A 24634-nucleotide genomic window follows, 5' to 3' on the forward strand; every position below is an offset into this window, starting at 1 on the left:
AGGTTTAGGAGTCTCTCAATCTGTGCTAGTCACTATGGCGACTGGCACACCGCTATAGCAGGACGTCTGTGCATCCGCTATAGCGGTTGTGCTGTATTATGTCGTGATTATTGGTATATGTGTTGTCCTGTATAACTAATCTGTGGAAACTTATTTTTTCTTTCATGTTTAGATTTATATTCGTATGATTTTACTAGTACATAGTTATTGTGCACTGATATTGCACTTGCTTTGTCATATTTAGGCAGTTGATACAAGACCTCAATTGAGAGATGTTTGACCTTCAAATCCAAGGGTAAGCTGCTCTTTTAGACGACCATGGATTCTTCTATACTTTTCCCCCCTCTTTTTGGGCAACCAATTTTTTAGACCGTTAGGTTAATGTTTTCTAGTTTCGAGGTCGCATCCCACTCTTTACTATTTAGAATTCTAGTAATGACTTTCAAATCCCTAGAGGTTGAATTCGGCAATCATTAGGATGATTTTTGAAGTTTATGGGAACTCAATTTTTATTTGCTTTCAAGTGTTTCCTTAGTACTTATACTATAGTAAATTGCTCTATTTAAGGGTTGTTGGGTTAGGAAAATAGTTTTCCTAGTGGAAGGTTAGTGTTGGTGTTACTTATGACGGATCAGGATCATGACAAGTCCAAAGTTCACCTTTAACTATTTGGGCAAAATCATAATCTATATCATCAACTATGCCATCTTTTATTATCCTCTTAAATTATTTTATAACGAAATAAATACACATACATGATAATGTGGCATAAAGAGTGAGCACACTCTCTTGAAGGCAAGTGAATTACGAAAAAATTAGTGTCTCTTTTTCAATTTACAATTAGTTAGTACACATAATTATTGACATTAAAAACTTGTATATATTTAATTATTTTCATTTCTTTCTAGGTAAAATATTCATTTTTAACTTCTTTTTCTCTTTCATTAATTTCTTATTTTTCGTATTTAATTAGTTTTAGAAAAATTACTTGTACTTTTTTAAAAGAATATACAATAATGCTTTTTTTTAAAAAAATGTGTCCTTTTAATTTTAATGTTTAATTTTTTTTGTGTGTTATTTGATTTTATTCATGTATATTAATATTCTTATAAAACTAACTTATTTTAAGTACAATACATTTGAAATCAAAACTAAAGAAAAGACGAAGAAAATAAAATAAACAAATAAGTCAATAGATTAAAAAGAGGGAAAAAATGAAAAGAAAAGAAAAACTTTAATTCAAGATAAATAAAATAAAAAGTATTTTTAAAAAATTAAAATATTACACATGTGATAGTGCATGATATACAAACGCAACCAACTTACTTGATTGAAAGTGTCATATCAGCACAAAAAGTGTATTATAATACGAAAAAATGGAGTTTGAGGTGTGAGTGGGAAGGAGGGGGGGGGGAGGGGTAATATGACTGTAATTATATTAAAGTATGCTGCTATATATTCAGGCCAGGCCATTGTTGAATGAGGTACTTATGTCTCATCCCTTTCTTTTTGGCCTCTGCTTTAAATTTTTTCATAACTTGATACACTATTAATTACCTTAGCGTGTCAAGCCCTGTTGGTTTAACATAACATATAACTTTATCATAAGTATGACCCATCAATGAATCTACTACATCATTTTTTGCCACAGACTTGTTGTCCGCATCTAGTAATTTGTAGAAGCTTTCTAGCAATATTTCATTTGGTAGCTTGTAATTCGGACGTTAATCTATTTTCTTTGTAAATCTGAGTCGAACCTCCTATAATGCTTCATCCGCCAATTATATGAAGTTAATTATATCATTTCTAAGATGAATATGTCAGCTCGTAGGAAACACTCAAGACGAAAATATTATGAACATTTTAATCAAATCAAATAGTAGAAAAAGATTTATCTATAATAAGATGTTATGAATAGTAAAAAAAACTCAATTTATTACGAAATGTTATGAGTAGTAAAAAAAGTTCAACTTGCTATAACATGTTTTACTTAAAAGATGATAGAAATTTGAGAATTTTACTATTTATTTAATTAATTATTTTTTTATTTTAATTTAATATAAAAATAAAATAATAATTTAACTTTATATTTGTAGCTTTTCACTTTTCGTATAATACTTCCTCCATTTCATATTTTACGACACCCTTTCTTTTTAGCACATCTCAATAGTATGTCACCTAATTATTATACTTTAATTTTACACAAATATCTTTAAGAATTTATTTAGATCATAACTTTTTAAAAAATTAAAAGGAGGGAGTATAATGTGTGTATATATATAGTATATAGTACTTGCTAATAGATACTACTTTCATATTTTTGGGCCCAACATTGGTGGCCAAGAAAAAGGATTCACCTGCCTTACCTCATCTTCTTCTTAATAACTTCAAGTATTAGAGCTCTTCTTTTTCTTTGCTTTCTTCATCCTAATTGCAAAGGGGCATATGCTATTATATAATTGGTATTTTGGAGTTCATGGAAGTGAAAGACACAAATTGTACTTCATTGGGTTATGGAAAACCTCCATGGATTTTTAAAGGCAGGCAAGTGGTGTATCCATTTATCTTTACAATTGATCTAAGTCTTGTGGATTTTAATCAGCCAATAATTTTAATGTTGCAGTGCTTTATACCAACTTCATCTTGTCAAAGCAGAGAACGCTAGAGCTTTCATTCCTAAAGAGTGCAAACTAGTTGAGGCATTTGGGTATGCATTTGTAGGTTTTGTTTGGAAACACAATTAGTGTTTTAATTTGTACTAGTTTACTTGCAGATATACTCTTGGTGGGTTTTTTCTTGCTAGCTATGATGATAGTCCTGCTGGAATTTTCGATGAGGTTTCGTGTTGTGTATTATAGTTTTGTTTAGTAGACCAAGTGATTTGTTTGGTATTATTTTAAGTTGAATTATTTCATTCTATATTGTAAGGCTGCCTGCTTTAATTTGTACAGGATTGTGATAGATTTGATTAAAGAATTCTGTTTTTTACTTTAGTTAAGTATTATTCTAATGCAAGTTGTTCAGCTTGTGGTGATTGCAGGATTAGTGTGGAATCCACCTACGTCTTGTGCGTAAGTATTTTTACTCTTCCTTTGCTTAGTACTAGTTATATACATTATGAAATAATTTTGGAATTTCTACTTGTTGTGAAAACGGAATATGGCCCCAACAAAATCAACCTGGACTCGTCGTTTAGATTCAGTATGACTTTCTTTAATTATTTGGGGTTCCTTTTATTGCTTGTTTTGCTCGTCCTGAAATTTAAGATCCTTCTCGGGTGTGTTTGGTATGAAGGAAATGTTTTCTTTGAAAACAAGTGGTTTTCTTACTTATTTTTAGTGTTTGCTAAGTAAGGCGAATATATGTTATCTAGCAAAATATTATGGAGGGGGGATGGAATGGGGAGTGGGGTTCGAGAGTGGCGGGGGTGGGATGGTCAAGGGGTGTGGCTGGGGGATTAGGTGGAAGGGGAGGAGAAAATAACTTGGAATGCAACTTGATTTCCTTATTTTCATATAGGAAGTCATTTTCCTCATTCTTAAGGTACCTGTTTTTCTTTGAAAAAATGTTTACCGGACAATTTGACCAACCAAACATTGGAAAATCGAAAAACATTTTTGAGAAAATGTTTTCCTCTATTCCAAACACACAGTTGTGTCTACTTTTTTTTCCTTCTCTGGTGATTTAGAAGGGGTAGTTTCATTGAAGCCCCGCATAGTAACTGGTGATACTACTAATTTAGCTGTCATGAGTAAATTATTGAACAATATGAAGTATATATTTGGGGATAATCCATGTAAACCTTATTGCCAACATTTTATTATCCTATTAAATAATTCAGTTTCCTTCTATCTCAGAAGACAAACTTGAAAATCCATACCTAGGGACAAGATATTATAAAGTATATATTTGTATCATCACCAAGCAGTGGGATGAGATGAATCTCACTACCCTTAATTAACTAGAGTTCTCGTGTTCAAGCCTTGGAAATAAAAGTACTCTTAGTAGGGAGTGCTTTCCCGCTTTCTCGACCTTATGATGTGCTAATCTAGATTAGTTGCGGCAGTTTGTTTCAGATACCAAATGGTTAAACCAAAAACTATGTGTGTATGCTAACAAATATATTTTTGTCAATAATAGATGGGCTGCCAGGGTGCTGGTGGGCAGTGATGAGGCATGCCTTCATGGACGGAAGGTAGGTAGAGATCACTTTCTGATATACATCTGTACTCCCAACCTCAGTGTTAATTAGAATGGCTTCTTTAATCATTTGATTGAAAGAGTAATTTTCCAGCATGAGGGCGTGAAAACCGATAAAGATAGGCACCACTACACGTTCTTACTAGGAATCTAGTTTGCATAACTAATTAAATTTTTGTATATTGCATTATTTTGACATAATCTTAATAATATCTCTTGCGTAACAGGTTGTAGGTCTTCCAAGCCAAGTTGCCAGATTTTCGAAGGTACGTCTGAGTTGGTAAATTGGATCTTCTGTTGTTGAACATTTGAGTTGTAATTTTGTATATCAAGTATCATGCAGTTCAACTCTCCTGGTCAAGCTTTCGCAAAATGCTTTCAAATTACCGTTCTCTTCTTAAATAAACTCTTTTCTGTCATGTTGGCTATGAATTTCCTTTTTCCACATGCTATGTGCATGGCTTTTACTATGCCCTTTCTAAAGGTATACTGAAGGTAACTGAAAATGTAGTTCTAGCCAATATTTATCCAATTACTCGGCTGATGTTTTAAGAAAAGAAGTGTTATATTCTGAGCTACAACTCACTTTGTTGACCTGCATGCAGAAAATTACAGCACTTCCACAGAAACCGGAAAGTAAATCAAGCAGTTTCCTAAGAAGGATTGGCTTGAGGACATCTTCTAACTATAAGAATCACATGGACGTAGAAGTGACTGAAATAAAGAAACAGACAGCAATGAGTATCTGCAACATCAATGTTAATGCCACTGGTAAATAAGATTACACTGCATTATTTCTTGGTAGATTAAATTCATAATATAATTGTTGTTGTTCTGCGACTTCCGTTGTAGCAATAGTTGTGGAGTGTGATTCAGGACATGGTCTAACTAGCCAACTAGGTAGTTCCTTTACTCAATAGAATAAACAATCAGTTCCCCCGTTCTGCATATCCTAACCAAGGGAGGGAGTTTTTGCAAAATCTTGCAGTTTGAGTGTTTGACCATTAGCAGGTTATTTGGAAACTTCATCCCAAATATCATACTTGTTTTTTAAATGTTAATGGGAATTGGCAGCTTCTCAGCAGGATTCTAAGGGATGGATGGGTCCACTTATCAAAATGTCACTACCAAACTTCAGGTAATTGTTTCTATCTTGGTCCTTAGGGTGTTAACCCGTGAAGTGAATTTGCACTTGTAACTAGCAGTCTGCTTTAAATTTCAGTGGACGGACGAAGTACAATTCTGATCTCCTCAAGTACTCTTGCCAGATTGAGTGCAGGTCTGTGCTGCTTAGCCTGATCTATTCATTGTGCTATAAGTCTCTCTGCTAATATTCTGTAGCTCACTTAGCAAGTGGAACTGAAACATCTTCTTGGCCCCTAATTGGCATTAGAACTCGCTGTTAGGGCTAGTGATTTGTGCTTTTTCACTTTGCATATGTAGGGTAAGAGCAGTGCAACCAGCAAAAGTTTCGGGACCATCTGAGTCAGATGCAGACAAGGAAAATTCATCTGAAGATCAGAGCTCAAATGTGGAATCAGTTAGCAGAGTGCCCAGAGGGACCAAGAGAAATTTCAGCATATCTGTGATGCTGTCGAAGCCCATTTTGGCTTTAGAATTCAATCATCTGAAAATGAGAGTTGAAGCTCCTACTACAGTTACCGCATGTTCCCATGACACTACTTGACTAGTCATTTTTTTCTTTTACATGCGCCTTCATAAGATTGTTGGTCTTCTAATATATGTATGTTCATTTATAAAATAAATTACTTTTGTTCATTCAATTGTTGTCACTATCAGAAAACTTGGTCATTTGCACCTTGTACAATGACATACAGAGGCTTATTTTGATCAGTGATCTTGTTGTTGCACTCTATTTGCTATACAAGATAATAAAGCAGAATTGTCTTAAAGCATTAATGATAGAACTTAATATAGTAAATATATGGAAAGTCTCAGAGCCAGTTGCTTTACACATTCAAAAATAGCCTAATTGAAATATACAATCATGTTCACAACCAATGGAGAGTTAAAGGTTTAACTTATAGCTACATCTCATAGCAGCTTCCTCTTCAGGCTGCCACTGCCAATGCTGGCATCACCAATTTCAGGGGAGTTACTATCAACTTCTGAAGCTTTGTATAATACCTTGCCTCGGTTCCTTGACAATTTCTTGACCCAAGTGATTGGTAACATTCGTTGACAATCATCCATCGCAACTGGCTTATTAGCCTCAGTAATGACTGGATTAACCAATATGTCTCTGTTTGGTTCATTAGCTTCAGTAAAGACTGGATTCACCAATATGTTCCTGTTTGGCATCAGCGCTTCTCCTTCTGGCACTGCATTCTTCATCAGCTGTGTGCACAATGATCATTTGGATATTATGTTAGACCAAGAAGCAAAAGTAATATGTGATTATATGGTAAGTTCATCGATTGCTCATGTAACAAAGAAACAATCTGGACTCTTGCTCATAGTATCTCCCTACCTCCCAATCAGCAAAATCTAATCTGAAGACGAAGTGGCTGTATTTAACTTCACCAGACTTAACTAATTTGGCATCAGGACCATTCCTTGGAGCTGAGAAAGGAAGAATATTAGAAAGGAAAAACCAAACTACAGAAAGAAAGACTGGGACATACATAAATTGCACTGCTCAGTAAATGGAAGATTTAGAAAGGTATCTTACACAGAAAGTGAGATCCATTTTCATCGACGTCTATGACAACCCGTCCATCTTTCACTAGAAAAGATAGTGCAAATAAATTCTCAATGCTTTGCGCAAAAGATTTTCTGTTCACTATGAGATACTCAAGCTTGACTCTCTTCTTCTCCCTTAGGATTTGAAACATAGTTGATATGTTGCTGTCTGTATCTGTTTTCTCCTCTATATCATCAAGCTGTGATACAAGGCAGATTACATACACTGAATATAACTCAAGCAGCCATTTTTATGCTTTAGTAAATAAACAACTACTTCACCTCAATCCCAAACAACAATAGCAAATTCCCTTACTATGTCTCCAAGACAATACTTTGAATCCAAATTGGACATAATAAAGTAAGGGAATTTGCTATAGACACTCATGCATCAGTATTCAAAACACATACAACTCTTACATGTACACTTTGACAATAGTAACAGCATAGTACACAAAATATGAGAAAGATCATACCTCTTTAGGTTGAGCATGCAAGTAAACCTTTGTGTGTGGTTTACGTATAGTATACTTACGTTGCTTAACTTCACAATTCATGGGTCCAATCCTTCAGAATATAGCAACAAACAAAGCACATAAAAATACAAGAACAAGTCCCCCATGCACTACTAACTAAATAGTGAGGCATTATGAATCAAGAAAAGGGTTGCCAAAACAAAACTTACATTGTGTGGCAACCTCTTCCATTCCTAAAAATTGGTGAAACAGCAAGCCCAAGTTTCTTCCAACCTACAGTATCTTCATTTGGAGAGAGCCCTTTTTGATGTTTTGCACTTCGTGGCCCAAAGGCTCCGAGCAAAGAGGAAATGAATATATAAGGTGTAACATCATCAGCAGAATGTGATCTAACTGAAGCCACCAAAGTTCTGGTGAGATCAAACAATGCCTCTGCATCTGCAACTTGCTCTCTTGGCTTTTTGACTATCAATCAAACACAGTGATAAATAAAGTCAATATTTTTTTATCACTAATAAGTATGTAAGCAAAATTTCATCAAGAATGTTCGATTCTGCCTTAAAGTTGGAAAATGTACAAACTCTAGCTTTAGGACTTTAAAGCTTCTCAGTTGAACAACCTTCATTAAAAAATCATAATATACTTATATATAGAAATTTATACGAAATATATAAATCAAAAATTATTTTTCACACATATATTAAATTTTGAACACCATTTGCAAAATCTTGAACACCACTGCCCATATCACACTTGTATGTTGTTGTAATAAAAGTAAGATAATAACTTCTTCAAGAAAGTCCATATTTTCAACAAGAATGTAACTTTACTCAAAACATAGTTTACTTAAAAACTTTCAAGCACCATTGGCAAAATCTTGTAAATATTCATTATTCAACATAAAGATAAAAACTTTCAAGCAACATATGCAAAATCTTGTAAATATTCAACTTAAAGATGAAAACTTTAACATCTAAATCCCATCATACTCATGATAGAAGAACAAGAAACCCATCCATAATCACACCATAATATAATACCTTCATTATGAGAGTTTTCAATTTGATTCATAATTTCCTTGAACTTCTCCGAATCAACACACCCAATATCATCTTTCTCCTCTGTATAATACATCATTTTTTTAAAACAAAATAAGAAAAAAAGAACATAAAGCCCATTAAAAAAGAGATTTTTTTTTCCACAAAAATTACCAGAAATACTGTTTTGTATAGCAGAGTATTTGCAAAGAACTACTCTTGCTTGAGATATGGGTTGCTCAGTGAAACCGTTCAACTCCTCTTGAGTACTCTCAGCCATTTTTTAAAAAATTTTTTACCAAAGTAGATGATGATCAATAAAATTGTGTCTTTTATTTATAGGGGAATAAATACAAGAAGTTTATTTTGGGAACAATTACGTAAAATGGGGGGAGATTTCCCGCTTGTTTAAATGTTTTACCACTAAGGTAAATTTTGTGGAAATTTACCGCTCCTTTTATTTTAGGTTTTGATTTTTCTTTTTACTTTTTTGGGTAGGAAATATATCCCTTACCTATTATAAAAGTTAAAAAAATTATCTTACTATTAGACATATTTCACTATCATATATATTATAATGAAAAAAATGAGAGGAACTCCACATTTAGATTCTCTTATTATCATTGTTCCTTATTATTTTTATAAATCTCTCGTTTTCACGCATCAATTTAATGTATCATCCCATCAGATTAATGAATCTCGCGTATCAGATTAGTGTATCATGTATAAAATGTAATGTATCTTACTTAATAATTAAGTATCTCGCGCATTAGATTAATGTATCAGCGCTTATATTATCGTATCGTTTTGAATGATTTCTGTAATTATAAACTTATAAGAGACAAATAGTAATTTTACCTTAAAATTATGTGATTTTTGTCCTTTGCTCTGTTATTATTACTTATACTTTCAAATATTATATATCTCAGCTCTAATTAAGAGTTTATACGTATCTTACTCATTTTTTTACCAGATACACAAAATAGGGAGAGAGACGAGCAAGACTCATATATATCCAGACACATGTGAATCACACTATATGTGTGTCTCGAAAAGGGACTATGAATCACTTTCTTTGAGCAATATTCTATCTTTCAGAGAGAAGTATGACCAAAAGTAGACCTGACCTGAACAAGTACATCCGACCTTTTCGTCTTGATTATGAATCAAGAAAGACGGGATCTAAAGGCACACAATTTTGTGTGTGTATTTAGAGTAATTCGCATGTATTCTTCTAGAATATAGATACACGGGGGGAAATGTACAAGTATCTCCTGAACCTATGCCGAAAAATCCAGAGACACACTTATACTATACTAATGTCCTATTATCCTCTCCCCCCCCTCCCCGAACTTATTTTCTAAGTAATTTTCTAACCTTTTTCAGCCTACGTGGCACTAGCTTGAAAAAAGGTCAACCAGCGTTGAGCCCACAAGATAGTGTCATGTAGGCCGAAAAGGGATGGAAATTATTAATAAAATAAGTTCAGGGGGGTAATAGAACCTTAGTATACTATAAGTGTGTCTTCGAGATTTCGGGCACAGGTTGAGGGGGTACTCGTGCATTATCTCGATACATAGAGAGCAGCGAACGAGATGGAAGAGAGGCGAGAGAGATTCGTATATACCTAGATACATGTTAATAGTGATACACATGTATCTGGGATACCAAATACATGACAAAACGGTAAGCGAGACAAGAGAGAGACGAGAGAGGCGAGCGAGATTTGATATGTATTTCAAATACATATGGATTCATTTGGATACAATGTATCTAGAATAAATTACACCTAAATTTGATCCAATGTATCCAAGATACATGTATCTGAATGTATTTGGAAGCATTAAAATCTTGTAAGATACGTATGTAATATTGCAAACTAGACTATATTTAAGTAACTAGCTCATAAGTTAGTGGGATTTAATGTAAGTTTCCATAAAAGTTCTTATCTATTATGGGGGACTTACATGTTTGTGCTTTGTTTTTATGCTATATTAATAAATTAATTTTTTTTTCATGTTAAAAATTTATTAATTAAAATTTTTCACATAAAATATTAAATATCATATGATTAAATGAGATGTTGGTACATTTTGTATATATTATTTGGAATTGGAAAAATACCCAAGTACCCCCTCGACCTATGCCCGAAATTCCAGAGACAACTTATACTATACTAAGGTCCTATTACCCCCCTGAACTTATTTTATGTGTAATTTTCTACCCCTTTTTAGCCTACGTGGCACTAGTTCGAAAAAAAAAGTCAAACATCGTTGGCCCACAAGATAGTGTCACGTAAGCTAAAAAGGGGTAAAAAATTATTAATAAAATAAGTTCAGGGGGGTAATAGGACCTTAGTATAGTATAAGTGTGTCTCTGAGATTTCGGACATAGGTTGAGGGGGTACTTGGGCATTATCCCTTTGGAATTCACAAGTTTCAAAATATTCTTTACATTCCTCAATTTGTATAAAATTATAATAGAAAAATTATAATAGAAAAAATAATAATTACAATAATTTATATTTATATTAATGAAGAAATCTCGAGAAAAATTAATACTTCTTTTAATGTCCTATTAATAATGATGATTGAAATGATTTATGATCATTATTAAAGTTTCTATACAATTGAGATAAAAATTGAATTGGTATACAAATAAAATATTTTTATACTGACAAAACAATTATGTGCGCTAATAGAGATTACCTTCCAGTGTTATAATTAGGGCAAACTATATAAATCTCACTAGTTTAGGTCTTAAATAGGGGTGGGTATAAATATAGAAAAATCGAACCGAATCGAATTATTTTGATTCTTCGGTTCAGTGTTGGTTCTTTATTTTCGGAACTTCAATTCTTTGATTCAGAGTTCGGTGTAAAGGTCCCAAAACTACGATGCACGGAAGAATTGAGTTTTATTAAATAGATTTGAAAATATTTGATTATATTGCTTAATTAATAACACTTATACATTTTTTACTCAATATATTTACATATTGATCCATTTGAACTTTTTACTTCAGCTAACCTTTTACGATAAAAAATTATTTTACTGGTAGAACATTATAATGAGTAATGACAATTGAGCCTGGAACTATTGTTGTAGCAAACGCTTGTTAGCTTATGTTCATTGAGGCAACTAGCAAACACTCGTTAGCTTCCATTTATGTACCTTCTCATATATTGTGAGTCCTATATTTGCTTTCTTCTGTATTCATTCATGTAGGGATAAACCAAAAAATGTTGCAGATTTACCTTCTCTTTATTTTTATTAAGCACATGAAATTCTTAATACTTTATCATATTTTCACTTTATTGTTATTCACACCAAAAAATAATTTACAAACACCGAACTAAATCGAATCGATCTTAGTTTGGCATAAATATGGTGCACACTTTTCTAAAACCGAATATCGAAAAATTAAACTGAAATTTGCTTAAATCGAACCGAAGAACTGAATGCCCACCCCTACTCTTAAACACTAAAGTTTCCAATAGTTTCAAATGTTTACTTCTTCTACCATATTTCATGCTTGAATCATGATTCTGAATTCATCAGATATATGTATTTGTCGAATTTTAAAATTGAGATACAAAATTTATTTATTTAAATTAATTGGATGTAACTGATTTCCTTAATTTGAGGAGTGACTAAGGATTTTCAAAATACATAGATAATTAATTTCATTTTATTATTCTTTGAAATATCAAATTCATTAATAAGATAAAAATATGTATATCTTGGTGATGTAATTTGATTAATTTTAAATTATTGCTCTTAAAATAATAAATTGGTCAAACCCATCGGTGACCTCCTGAATTTGGCACCAAGTTTCACATAGACACATCAACTAGACGATGTTCACTTAAGACACTTTAAATAGGATTCTCTTATGTTATTTTGACACTTTTCGCTGAGTTATCATATTACGTGTGTTACGCTTACTTTGAGCGCGTGAAAGACATATTTTTATGATTTTTAATTTTTATTTCTTTTTCTTCCTTCTCTCTTATTCCCACACTTTCTCCACCATATATCACCACTTTTATCACCATTGTATATTCAACTTTCTCCTCTTTGTCATTTCTTGATGTGGAAAATTAAATTAATAATATATATCAATAAAAATAATTTAAGAAAGGACCAAAAAATATATCTATCTTCTTCATGATATCAAATTTTTCACCTAATTTTTTTCATAGTTCTGTTACCAGAATGTTTACCGAATCTCTCAAATGTTCGTTAGTCTATTTCACCTCTCTCTATTTAAGTTAATTGTTTTCGGATTCAATTTTTGAAATACTAATTTTCTACTTCTCAAAGCTTTTAACTTTTTTCTATTTTGATGAACCCATTTCAAGTAAATTCATAAATAAATCTGATTTTATCATGGATAGTATTTTTTGGGTAGTTTGAAACTTTCAAAACGAGCAGTAGATGATTGAAGAAAAAAAAGGTTATGGATATTTGCTTGTGGCCCAAATTGGTTATATAGATTTGAAAAAGAGATGATAGTAGTAATAATTTTTAAACTTAAGAAGAAGGCATTAAAGTAATTGTGGTAAGAGGATGAGAAGATGTGAAAATGGTGAGGGATGAAAATGGTGGAGGATAAAAATAAAGATGTTGTGTAAAATTTTTTCCTTTTTTTTTTATTGAAAGGTAATTTTAAAGTACTTAGTTAATTAAATAGTTTTAAAATGAGTTTTTATTCATAATATATTTTTCAAATATATATATATATATATATATATATATATATATATATATATATATATATATAAATGTCATTATTTAATTCGCTACTTTGATACGTCATTTGATACACATGTTTCAAGGGATATATCAAAGTAATATCAGTATTACCACATCCACGTCACAGTAACTAAAGAAAGCTTTAGAAGAAGGGGTAACTTTCACATATAGAAAATAAAAAATTCATATTTGTATGTTATAGCAAACTTTGCATAATTGCGCTCGATAGCAAACATAAAACTGTATAATTCGCTGGCCTAAATTGTATAATTCGCTGGCCTATTTCGCTGCAATTGTATAATTTATTTTGCATACAGTTGAATCGAATTAAAATGTATGTATATTGCATAATTATAAGTGTATAGCAAGAAGATATATGTTTTTCTCGCTTTATACAAAAACAGAAACACAATATATACACTTATGTTGTATAAAGCTAGAGAAAATTGTATTTCACTGCAATTGTATAATTCGCAATTGTGTAATTCGTTGGCCTTTTTCTCTGCAATATTTGAAGTAAAATATTTGTAAATTGTATAATTAAGTGTATAACACGAAGATATACATTTTTGTATGTGTATATACAATTTTCTCTCGCTTTATACAAAACAGAAACAGAATTATACACTTCTGTGTATAAAGCGAGAGAGGCGAGCAAGAATGGAGAGTGGCGAGCGAGATTTTTGGGAGAGAGACGCTGGCAAATTTTAGCTAATGTTTGTTATGGAGCACAATTAAATCAAACCCTAGCTATTCTATTTAATTTAGGTTATTAGTTTGCTATTATATACAATTTTCCCTTAGAAGAATACGAGCAAACAAAAACTCTCCACAATACTCCCTTTGATCTTTTGCATTGTGGCATAACATAATCAACACTAAGATCCATTTCTTTTGGAGACAAACAATTAAGACCCACTGAATTGAAAGATTTCTTTATAACAATTACTTTGATTTGATCTCGTTATAAATGAACAATACAAAATAGTATTTGGGCTTAGGAGAATTTGTCGATCATGGTGATGATATCTTGAGAAGAAGAGAGTAGATTAGTGATTGTGGAATTAAATTTAATTTACTTTGTTTGATTTTTTTATTTAGTTTCAAATTTAGAAAAATAAAATCAAAAAATCAAAAAATATATATATATATATACACACATACATACATACATATATATATATATATATATATATATATGTAAGTATGTATGTATGTATGCATGTATGTTTAGAATTAGGCTTAAGTCATACACGACCCTTAAAGTTATCTGCATATTTCATTTAGACACCGTAACTAATACTACTACCTATTGAGCACTTAAATTATTTAAAAACTGTACCCATTAAACACAAAAGGTTGATATGGCAAAAAAGTGTTTTTTCACTTCCTATGGACGCGTGAAAGTTTTTGAATGTTGTTTTATTTTTATTTTTTCAAAAAAACTTACACTTTTTATTCTTTTATTCACTTGGCATTTAAATAAATTAAGATAATTTTTAAAATTTTTAAAAAATAATATTCTTAAGTCAAAGAAGAAAGAGCACCCCCCTTCAAGTCATCTTCTTTCCCAAATTTAAATTTTCAAACACAACTAAAGAATCTCCATTTTTTTAATTTTTCTTTTCTATTTCTTTTCAACATTCATAAAAAAAAATTTGAATCAAGTAATTAAATTTACAAGAAAAATAGAGAAAGTAGATTTTTGAACATTGGGATAAAAAAGTAAGTCGACATTTCATCTCCATTCTCTGTCACCTTAGAATAAATATTACAATTCAAATAAAATTGTAAATCCACTTAACTTATCAAAAACAATATCAAATAATTTGCTAAATTAATTTAGATTCTATTGATTTCTCCTTACTATTGATTTTTTAAGATGATTAACCATTGACAAACTTTCTTTATTCATCACACGTTTTGAATATCTTTCTCTATCACGTATTAGGAATGAAAAATAATTTTTAATAAAATTAATTTGGATCCTTTCGATTTTTCTTTGCAATTGATTTCCGGATGAGTAACCATTGACAAACTTCTTCATCACTATTGTATCAATCTCTTTAAATATCTTTCTCTCTGACATATTAGGAATGCAAAATATTTTTTTTAAAAAAATCAAATCAGCATTTAGGAAGGCTTTTGTTGTTTGAGAAAAAAATTGATGAGAAGAAGATGAAGAAGATAGGGGGTTGGGTAGGGTGGGTTGAGTAAAATTGATTGTCATTTAATTTATTTTTATTAAAAAATAGATATAAAATTTGTTTGAAATGACTTTCATTCTTTCTAACATAAAAATAATAATCTATAATTGTTGGGGTCAAGTGACACATGTCATCTTTTAGTTAGTTATTTTTGTCACATCATAACAAGTGTATCTCACACACTTTACCTTTTCTAGTGATTATGAATTAATGTTGAATAAATAAAAGTGTTCAATGAGTTCTAGTCTTAGTTGAGGTGTCTAAGTGAATTATGTGGATAACTTTAAGGGGTCGTATATGACTTAAGCCTTAAAATTAATTTGGAGTTACCACTTTGGTCCCTTTTAGTTATTTTCATTATGATTTAATTTATTTTCTTATGTTTGGACATCATTAATTGATATACTTTTAAGTATTGTGGTTTACGTTTTACTTGTGATTTATATTAAAAATTATATTTAAGAAATTCAAATATATATATATATATATATATATATATATATATAAAATTTTTGTGAAATTGTCAATATAACTTTGTTATGTTTCTAATTATTGATATAGCCGATTAACCAAATAAAAAATTTCAAACCAAAAAGAGAAAAACTAAACCAAATAAAATTTATTTGGTTCGAATTGAATTACACTTCTTCAAAATAAAAAAATAAAAAATCCAAAAAGAATATTATAAAATCGACGACAAACTAAATGTACACCCCCAATATATATAGTAGTGATATATGTCTAATAAGATAGTATATCCATATTTTTATTACTCAACATGAACTTAGCTATTCTTATACATTAAAATTTAGTTTCAGAGTGTACATTTATATAATAGAATTTTCGTAAAATACGCATAAAAGTTATTTCTTTTTAATGTAACATACAAGATTTATATTGCTCAATTTTAAGTTGATAGTAAACAAAATCTTTACAATTAAAAATGAAAAACTTATTATTAAAAAAAAAACTCAATATTTAAAAACTTATTATTAAAAAAAAAACTCAATATTTAAAGTATTTTGATTACATTAAATTAAATATTGTATAGGTATGTTTGAAACATTCAACCGTTACTTGTCTGTTTTGAAAAACTCAATATATTAAATATGAAAAATCTATTTTTTTTATAATTGCGTGAAACAAAACCTCTGAGTATGCATATTTATATACTTTTAATTTAATTTTAATATATTATTAGTTTGAAAAACCTAATATATTTATATAAAACTTTTTTAAAAAAAAATTACAGTTCCATATAAAGACAGTTTTATAACTCTACATTACCCATCCATTACTATATAGTCTTACAATCAATGAGATTTGTGTTGATAACATTATATTTTATCTACACTTATCTTAAACTAAATAAAAAATAAATAATCACAAAGCAAACAATTACGGTTGTTTTAATTAACTACGTCAAAATTTATAAAGTTTTAATAGTTAATATCATTTTTCTTCATTATTTAGTAAGTTTATGATTATTTTTATTTCGTAAAAATGAAAATCTAACATTTATACTGTGTAAAACTATAATTATATATAAATCACTTAACTTCTCACATTTGACATTTTAAAAGATAAAAATGTAACAGTATAATGATATAGTTGATTTTCAAGTTATTTAGTATTTAAGCTTATTAATGATATAACCATATTTTATATATGAATATAGTTATATTCAAACAATTGGAAAGTACACATGCATCGATTGGAAAGTACACAGTAAAGTATTTTAGAGACTAAATTCATGAAGTTGACGTTTTCTACCTAATATTCTAAAAACTATTTTTTAATCTAACTATTTAAAATAAGAAAAATAATAACAAGTGATTTAAGTATATATAAGAATATAATCCTAATTCAATATAAATATCTTTATAAAGTAATTATTGAACTTTTGTTTCCTTTTTTGGTTTTGAGTTACTTTTATTTGTATTTATTACGTTTTTTAATTAATGATTGAATAACAATAAGGTGTAACGACCTGATTAGTCATTTTGAGCAGCAGATTTTATTTCTGGAAAAACTGGTTGAGACGACGGAACCCACGACGGACCGTCATGGGCACGACGGACCGTCGAGGGTGTCTCGTTCCAAAATACTTAGAATTCTGAAAATTGGGTACTGAAATCGACTCTCTGAACTTCGTAACGGAATGGCAGGACGGACCGTCGTGGGCACGACGGACTGTCACAGACCCTTTAATGGAATGGAGTCTCTGAACTCTGTGAAGGAGCAGCAGGACGGACCGTTGCAGGCACGACGGCCCGTCACAGGCTGCGTAATCCCAGGCGGGGTCGGATTTCTGTAATTATTTTAAGGGCATTTTGGACTATTCCGGCTTATAATTATAAAGTTAGTGGTTTAATATTAATAACTCAATTACTTGGGGGTTACAAGAGGTAACCTTGAGTTAATTAGTGGGTTAAGTCCTCATCTTTTATACTTAATTATATGCTAATTAGGGTAAAAGAAAGAGGGTTTGAATAAGAAAAAGAGAAAGAACAGAGAGAGGGAGAAACATACGATCAAGAGAAAGAAGAGAACAAAGCTTTGGGAAATTGCTTGCTTGATCACGAATCTTCGGTGGAGGTAGGTTATGGTTTTTATACTATTCGTAGTTAACTTTTAATAGCGAATGATATGTGTTGGGTTGTATTGTAAAGTCCTCTATATGCTTAATTGTATGCTTGCATGAATGTGATTATATAATTGTGATGAAATAAGCATGATGAAGTTATTGAATCCCAAATCTTGAAAACCCCTTGTTATTGATGATGCCTTGGTATAAAAGAAGGCTTGATGAACTAAAGTAATGAGATTGATGATGCCTTGGTATAAAAGAAGGCTTGATGAACTAAAGTAATGAGATTGATGATGCCTTGGTATAAAAGAAGGCTTGATGAAATAATAGAATGAGATTAGTGGATCGGGTGTCACGAACCGACACGTAGAATTAGGGGATCGGGTGTCACGAACTGACACGTAGAATTAGGGGATCGGGTGTCACGAACCAACACGTAGAATTAGGGGATCGGGTGTCACGAACCGACACGTAGAATTAGGGGATCGGGTGTCACGAACCGACACGTAGAATTAGGGGATCGGGTGTCACGAACCAACATGTAGAACTAGGGGATCGGAGTGTCACGTTCCGATACATAGTAGTAGGGGAGCGGAGTGTCACGTACCGACACAAGAATAAAGGTGATGAATCTTGAAAGATGTTAATATACTCAATCTAATGAACCTAATTCCCAAATGAGTATGGTATTGAGGCTTGAGTCCTCATGTGTGAACTTGGCGGTACTTATTAACGATTATAGAACTTATTGTTGCTACATGTTGAGTAATGTAGTTGATTTTTTATTATTACTTGATATATATTGTTTTCTATTTTGAGTTGGCCGATGATATCTACTCAGTACCCGTGTTTTGTACTGACCCCTACTTGTATGTTTCTTTCTTTGTTATATGTGGAGTGCAGCAAATATACCGTCGTCTTCAACTCAACCGCAACTCTAGCCAGTCTTCATTACTCCGGATTTCAGGGTGAGCTAATGCTTCTAGCTTGGACTGGATCTTCCTCTTCATGTCTTGATGCCTTGAAGTTCTGGCATGGACTAGCTTTTTATGTATTTTAGCTTCTTAGATACTCTTAGATTAGTAATTTGAGGGTAGACGTTCTTGTGATGATGACTTCCAGATTTTGGGGATAATAATAGTTGTCGAGTTTTTAGAAGTTGATTATTGATTTTCATTAATGAGTTTAAGTCTTCCGCTTTATATTGTGTTATTATATTCGAAATGTTGGGTTTTGTATTGATTGGTTCGCTCAAATAGAAGGGTAAGTGTGGGTGCCATCGCGACCCGATTTGGGTCGTGACAAACTTGGTATCAAAGCATTAGGTTCGTTGGTCTCATCACACAAGAACGAGTCTAATAGAGTCTTAAGGAACGGTAGGGGGACGCCTTTACTTTTCTTTGAGAGGCTATAAGACTTTAGGAAAATTCCATTCTTTTTTTCTTTTCTTCGTGCTATTACTTGGGTCCAATTGGTATCTAGGTGATACAAATTAGTATCTGACCATCTTCACTCTATTTCGCAGATGGTTAGAACTAGAGCAACGACTGCGCCAACACCAGCACCGGCGGAACAGGGTGCGTCTGAACCAGCCACTGGGGCTGTAGCTCGAGGAAGAGTAGCGGCAAGAGGCCGTGGAAGAGGTCGTAGGAGGACGTCCTCTAGAGGAAGAGGACAAGCACCTATCCCATCTGATACTAGGGCGGTGACTCCTCCACCGACTGAGGAAGTGTTAAGAGAGGGTGAGGAAGGGGAGAATGAACAAGTACAGAATGAGGGATTGCCACCCCAACCTACCCCAGAGATGATCAATCAGGTTCTTGCTTATCTTAGCGGGTTATCTGATCAGGGCCAGACACCTCCAGTGTTTTCTGCACCAGCACCTCAGGTTCCGGAGGTACAACATGCGGCTACTGTGGCTCCCCGCATGGATGCCTCATTAGAAATAGGCACATTTCCTCGTCTGACTACAAAGCCTATAATGACAAATGATCAGCATGAACTTTTCAGTAAGTTCTTGAAATTGAAACCTCCAGTTTTCAAGGGTGCTGAATCTAAGGATGCCTACGATTTTCTGGTTGACTGTCATGAGCTACTACACAAGATGGGTATAGTAGAACGGTTTGGTGTTGAGTTTGTGACTTATCAGTTCCAAGGGAACGCCAAAATGTGGTGGCGGTCACATGTTGAGTGTCAACCAACAGAGGCACCACCTATGACTTAGGCATCATTCTCTAGCTTGTTTATGGAGAAGTATATCCCCCGGACTTTGAGGGATAGGAAAAGAGATGAGTTCTTGAGCCTAGAGCAAGGTAGGATGTCGGTTACTGCATATGAGGCTAAGTTTCGTACATTATCCAGGTATGCCACCCAACTATGTTTCAGTCCACAAGAGCGGATTCGCCGTTTTGTGAAGGGGTTGAGATCAGAGTTGCGAATTTCATCCTTACAGGTAGCGTCTACAGCGAAATATTTTCAAGAAGTGGTAGACTTCGTGATAGAGGTGGAAGGAGTGAAGCCAGATGATTTCACCATGGCATCGACATCGAAAAGGTTTCGAAAGGGAGGTGAGTTTAATGGTTCTTACTCTAGAGGACAGGGTTCAGGAGGTTACTCAGTCCGACCAATTCAGTCTTCACTACAGAGTGTAGTTGGGAGTCCTCCTCAGACAGGTCAACACTTCTCTGAGAGACCCATGCTTGGCTCTAGAGAGTGTTATGGATGTGGGGAGACTGGACACATTAGGAGGAATTGTCCAAAACAGAGTTATAGACCCCCAATAGCTAGAGGTAGAGGTGGTCATGGTAGAGGCCGTTATTCGGGAGGATGTGGTGGCCGAGGTAATGGTAGTCATCAAAACGGCCGGGGTGACGGACAAATGGGAACTACTGCAGCGCAACCTGTTAGAGGCAGCAGACAGACTGGTGATAGGGCCCATTGTTACGCTTTCCCTGGGCGGTCGGAAGCGGAGACATCAGATGTTGTTATCACAGGTAATCTTTTGGTTTGTGATTGTATGTGTTCTGTATTATTTGACCCTGGCTCTACATTTTCATATGTATCTTCCGCATTTGCTAATGGTCTTAATTTACATTGTTAATTGCTTGACATGCCTATTCGTGTTTCTACTCCGATGGGTGAGTCTGTGATAGTTGAAAAAGTGTATAGGTCTTGTTTGGTGACTTTTGTGGGGAGCAATACTTATGTAGACTTGGTTATCTTAGAAATGGTTGATTTTGATGTAATTCTGGGTATGACTTGGCTTTCTCCGAATTTTGCGATCTTGGATTGTAATGCTAAAACTGTGACGTTAGCCAAGCCTGGGACAGATCCGTTAGTGTAGGAGGGTGACTACACTTCCAATCCGGTTCGTATCATCTCCTTTCTTCGTGCTAAGAAAATGGTTAGTAAGGGTTGTTTAGCGTTCTTGGCACATCTCAGGGATGATACTACCCAAGTACCTTCAATTGAGTCGGTTTCGATAGTCCGCGAGTTTTTAGATGTGTTTCTTGCAGACCTTCCTGGTATGCCACCGGATAGAGATATTGACTTCTGCATTAACCTTGAACCGGGTACTCGCCCCATTTCCATACCCCCTTATAGAATGGCTCCCGCGGAGTTGAGAGAGTTAAAGGCCCAACTTCAGGAGTTGTTGAGCAAAGGCTTCATTAGACCAAGTACATCTCCTTGGGGTGCTCCGGTGTTATTTGTGAAGAAGAAGGATTGGAGTTTTCGGATGTGCATAGACTACCGACAGTTGAACAAGGTAACTATTACGAACAAGTATCACATTCCTTGCATTGATGACTTGTTCGATCAGTTACAAGGTGCTTGTGTCTTCTCTAAGATTGACTTGAGGTCCGGTTATCATCAATTGAAAATACGGGCAACGGATGTGCCAAAGACTGCTTTTCGGACCAGGTATGGGCATTACGAATTTGTAGTGATGTCTTTTGGTCTTACGAATGCCCCTGCTGCTTTCATGAGCTTGATGAATGGGATTTTTAAGCCATATCTGGATCTCTTTGTGATTGTATTTATTGATGATATATTGGTATACTCAAAGAGCAAGAAGGAACATGAGGAGCACTTGAGAATTGTATTGGAAATGTTGAGGGAGAAAAAGCTTTATGCCAAATTCTCCAAGTGTGAGTTTTGGCTAGATGCAGTGTCCTTCTTGGGGCATGTGGTTTCTAAGGATGGTGTGATGGTGGATCCTTCTAAGATTGAGACAGTGAAGAATTGGGTAAGACCTACTAATGTGTCAGAAATAAGGAGCTTTGTTGGTTTAGCTAGCTATTACCGTCGATTTGTCAAGGGATTCTCTTCCATTGCTTCCCAATTGACGAACTTGACTAAGCAGAATGTTCCATTATTATGGTCGGACGAATGTGAGGAAAGCTTTCAGAAACTCAAGACCTTGTTGACTACTGCACCAATCCTTACCCTGCCAGTGGAAGGTAAGAATTTCATTGTCTATTGTGATGCATCCTATTCGGGTTTGGGTGCAGTGCTAATGCAAGAGAAGAACGTAATTGCTTATGCTTCAAGGCAATTAAAGGTGTACGAACGTAATTATCCGACCCATGATTTGGAATTGGCTGCGGTAGTGTTCGCCTTAAAGCAATGGAGACACTATCTATATGGGGTTAAGTGTGAAGTGTACACAGATCATCGTAGCCTACAGTATGTCTTTACTTAAAAAGATTTGAATTTGAGACAGAGGAGATGGATGGAACTACTGAAGGACTACGATATCACTATCTTGTATCATCCGGGAAAGGCTAATGTTGTGGCAGATGCCTTAAGTAGAAAGGCAGGGAGCATGGGAAGTCTAGCCAACTTGCAAGTTTCTAGACGTCCATTGGCTAGAGAGGTTCAGATTTGGCTAACGACTTTATGAGGTTAGAAGTAAATGACAAAGGAGGATTGTTAGCTTGTATGGAGGCAAGATCTTCCTTTCTTGACAAGATTAAGGGAAAGCAGTTTAATGATGAGAAATTGATCCGGATCCGAGATAAAGTGTTGCGAGGAGAGGCTAAAGAAGCAACAATCGATGAGGAAGGTGTTTTGAGAATCAAGGGAAGGGTATGTGTACCCCGCGTTGATGATTTGATCAACACTATTCTGACAGAAGCTCATAGTTCAAGGTACTCTATACATCTTGGTGCAACCAAGATGTACCGTGACCTAAAGCAACACTTTTGGTGGAGTAGAATGAAGCGTGACATTGTGGAGTTTGTTGCCAAATGTCCAAATTGTCAGCAAGTAAAATATGAACACCAGAGGCCTGGAGGCACACTTCAGAGAATGCCCATTCCTGAATGGAAGTGGGAAAGAATTGCAATGGACTTCGTGGTTGGTCTTCCCAAGACAATGGGTAAGTATGACTCCATTTGGGTAATTGTTGATAGGTTAACTAAGTCTACTCACTTCATTCCGGTCAAGGTGACTTACAATGCAGAGAAGTTAGCCAAACTTTACATCTCAGAAGTTGTTCGATTGCATGGGGTTCCACTTTCCATTATATCAGATAGAGGTACGCAGTTTACTTCTAAGTTTTGGAGAACATTGCATGCTGAATTAGGTACTAGGTTGGACCTTAGTACTGCATTTCACCCTCAGACCGATGGTCAGTCTGAGCGAACTATTCAAGTGTTGGAGGGTATGCTTCGTGCATGTGTGATAGAATTTGGTGGTCATTGGGATAACTTCTTACCCTTAGCGGAGTTCTCATACAACAATAGTTATCACTCAAGTATTGATATGGCTCCATTCGAAGCATTGTATGGGAGGAGATGTAGGTCTCCCATTGGTTGGTTTGATGCATTTGAGGTTAGACCTTGGGGTACTGACCTTTTGAGGGATTCATTGGAGAAAGTGAAATCTATTCAAGAAAAGCTTTTAGCGGCTTAAAGCAGGCAGAAAGAATATGCGGATCGAAAGGTTAGAGACATGGAGTTTATGGGTTTCACCCATGAAAGGGGTGATGCGGTTTGGTAAAAGAGGTAAACTAAGCCCAAGGTATATTGGTCCCTTTTGAAGTACTTAAGCGAGTAAGGGAGGTGGCTTATGAGTTAGCCTTGCCTCCAGGTTTGTCCGGAGTACATCCGGTATTTCATTTGTCTATGTTGAAAAGATACCATGGGGATGGAAACTACATCATTCGTTGGGATTCAGTTCTGCTTGATGAAAATTTGTCTAATGAGGAGGAGCCTGTTGCTATTTTAGATAAAGAAGTTCGCAAGTTGAGGTCAAGGGAGATTGCATCCATCAAAGTTCAATGGAGGAATCGACACGTTGAAGAAGCCACTTGGGAGAAAGAGGCTGACATGCAAGAAAGATACCCACACCTGTTTACAGATTCAGGTACTCCTTTTCTCCCTTGTTTTTCTTCTTGTGATCGTTCGGGGACGAACGATGGGTAAATTGGTATCTATTGTAATGACCTGCTTAGTCGTTTTGAGCAGCAGATTTTATTTCTGGAAAAACTGGTTGAGACGACGGAACCCACGACGGACCGTCATGGGCACGATGGACCGTCGAGGGTGTCTCGTTCCAAAATACTTAGAATTCTGAAAATTGGGTACTGAAATCGACTCTCTGAACTTCGTAACGAAATGGCAGGACGGACCGTCGTGGACATGACGGACCGTCACAGACC

At 34.1% G+C, this 24634-nt stretch overlaps 2 protein-coding genes across 2 annotated transcripts; one reads left to right on the top strand and one right to left on the bottom strand.

The window, feature by feature from the left end:
- The first annotated feature begins 2314 nt into the window (after positions 1–2314).
- On the top strand, positions 2315–6070 carry NXD1 (Protein NEOXANTHIN-DEFICIENT 1). The gene is made up of 10 exons (NM_001329094.1): positions 2315–2544; positions 2624–2707; positions 2774–2837; positions 3025–3071; positions 4141–4195; positions 4428–4466; positions 4806–4971; positions 5275–5338; positions 5423–5479; positions 5644–6070. The coding sequence occupies exons 1-10, from the start codon at positions 2477–2479 to the stop codon at positions 5885–5887; spliced, it is 888 nt and encodes a 295-aa protein (NP_001316023.1). The 5' UTR covers positions 2315–2476; the 3' UTR covers positions 5888–6070.
- A 38-nt stretch (positions 6071–6108) lies between these two features.
- LOC101263499 (non-structural maintenance of chromosomes element 4 homolog A-like) lies at positions 6109–8743 on the bottom strand. The gene is made up of 7 exons (XM_004252417.5): positions 8591–8743; positions 8420–8500; positions 7589–7844; positions 7380–7470; positions 6893–7103; positions 6692–6783; positions 6109–6558 (listed from the first exon to the last, which is right to left on the bottom strand). The coding sequence occupies exons 1-7, from the start codon at positions 8694–8696 to the stop codon at positions 6256–6258; spliced, it is 1140 nt and encodes a 379-aa protein (XP_004252465.1). The 5' UTR covers positions 8697–8743; the 3' UTR covers positions 6109–6255.
- Between the last annotated feature and the right edge of the window lie 15891 nt (positions 8744–24634).

The sequence above is a fragment of the Solanum lycopersicum genome, chromosome 12, assembly GCF_036512215.1.
Source record: "Solanum lycopersicum chromosome 12, SLM_r2.1".
NCBI lineage: Eukaryota > Viridiplantae > Streptophyta > Magnoliopsida > Solanales > Solanaceae > Solanum > Solanum lycopersicum.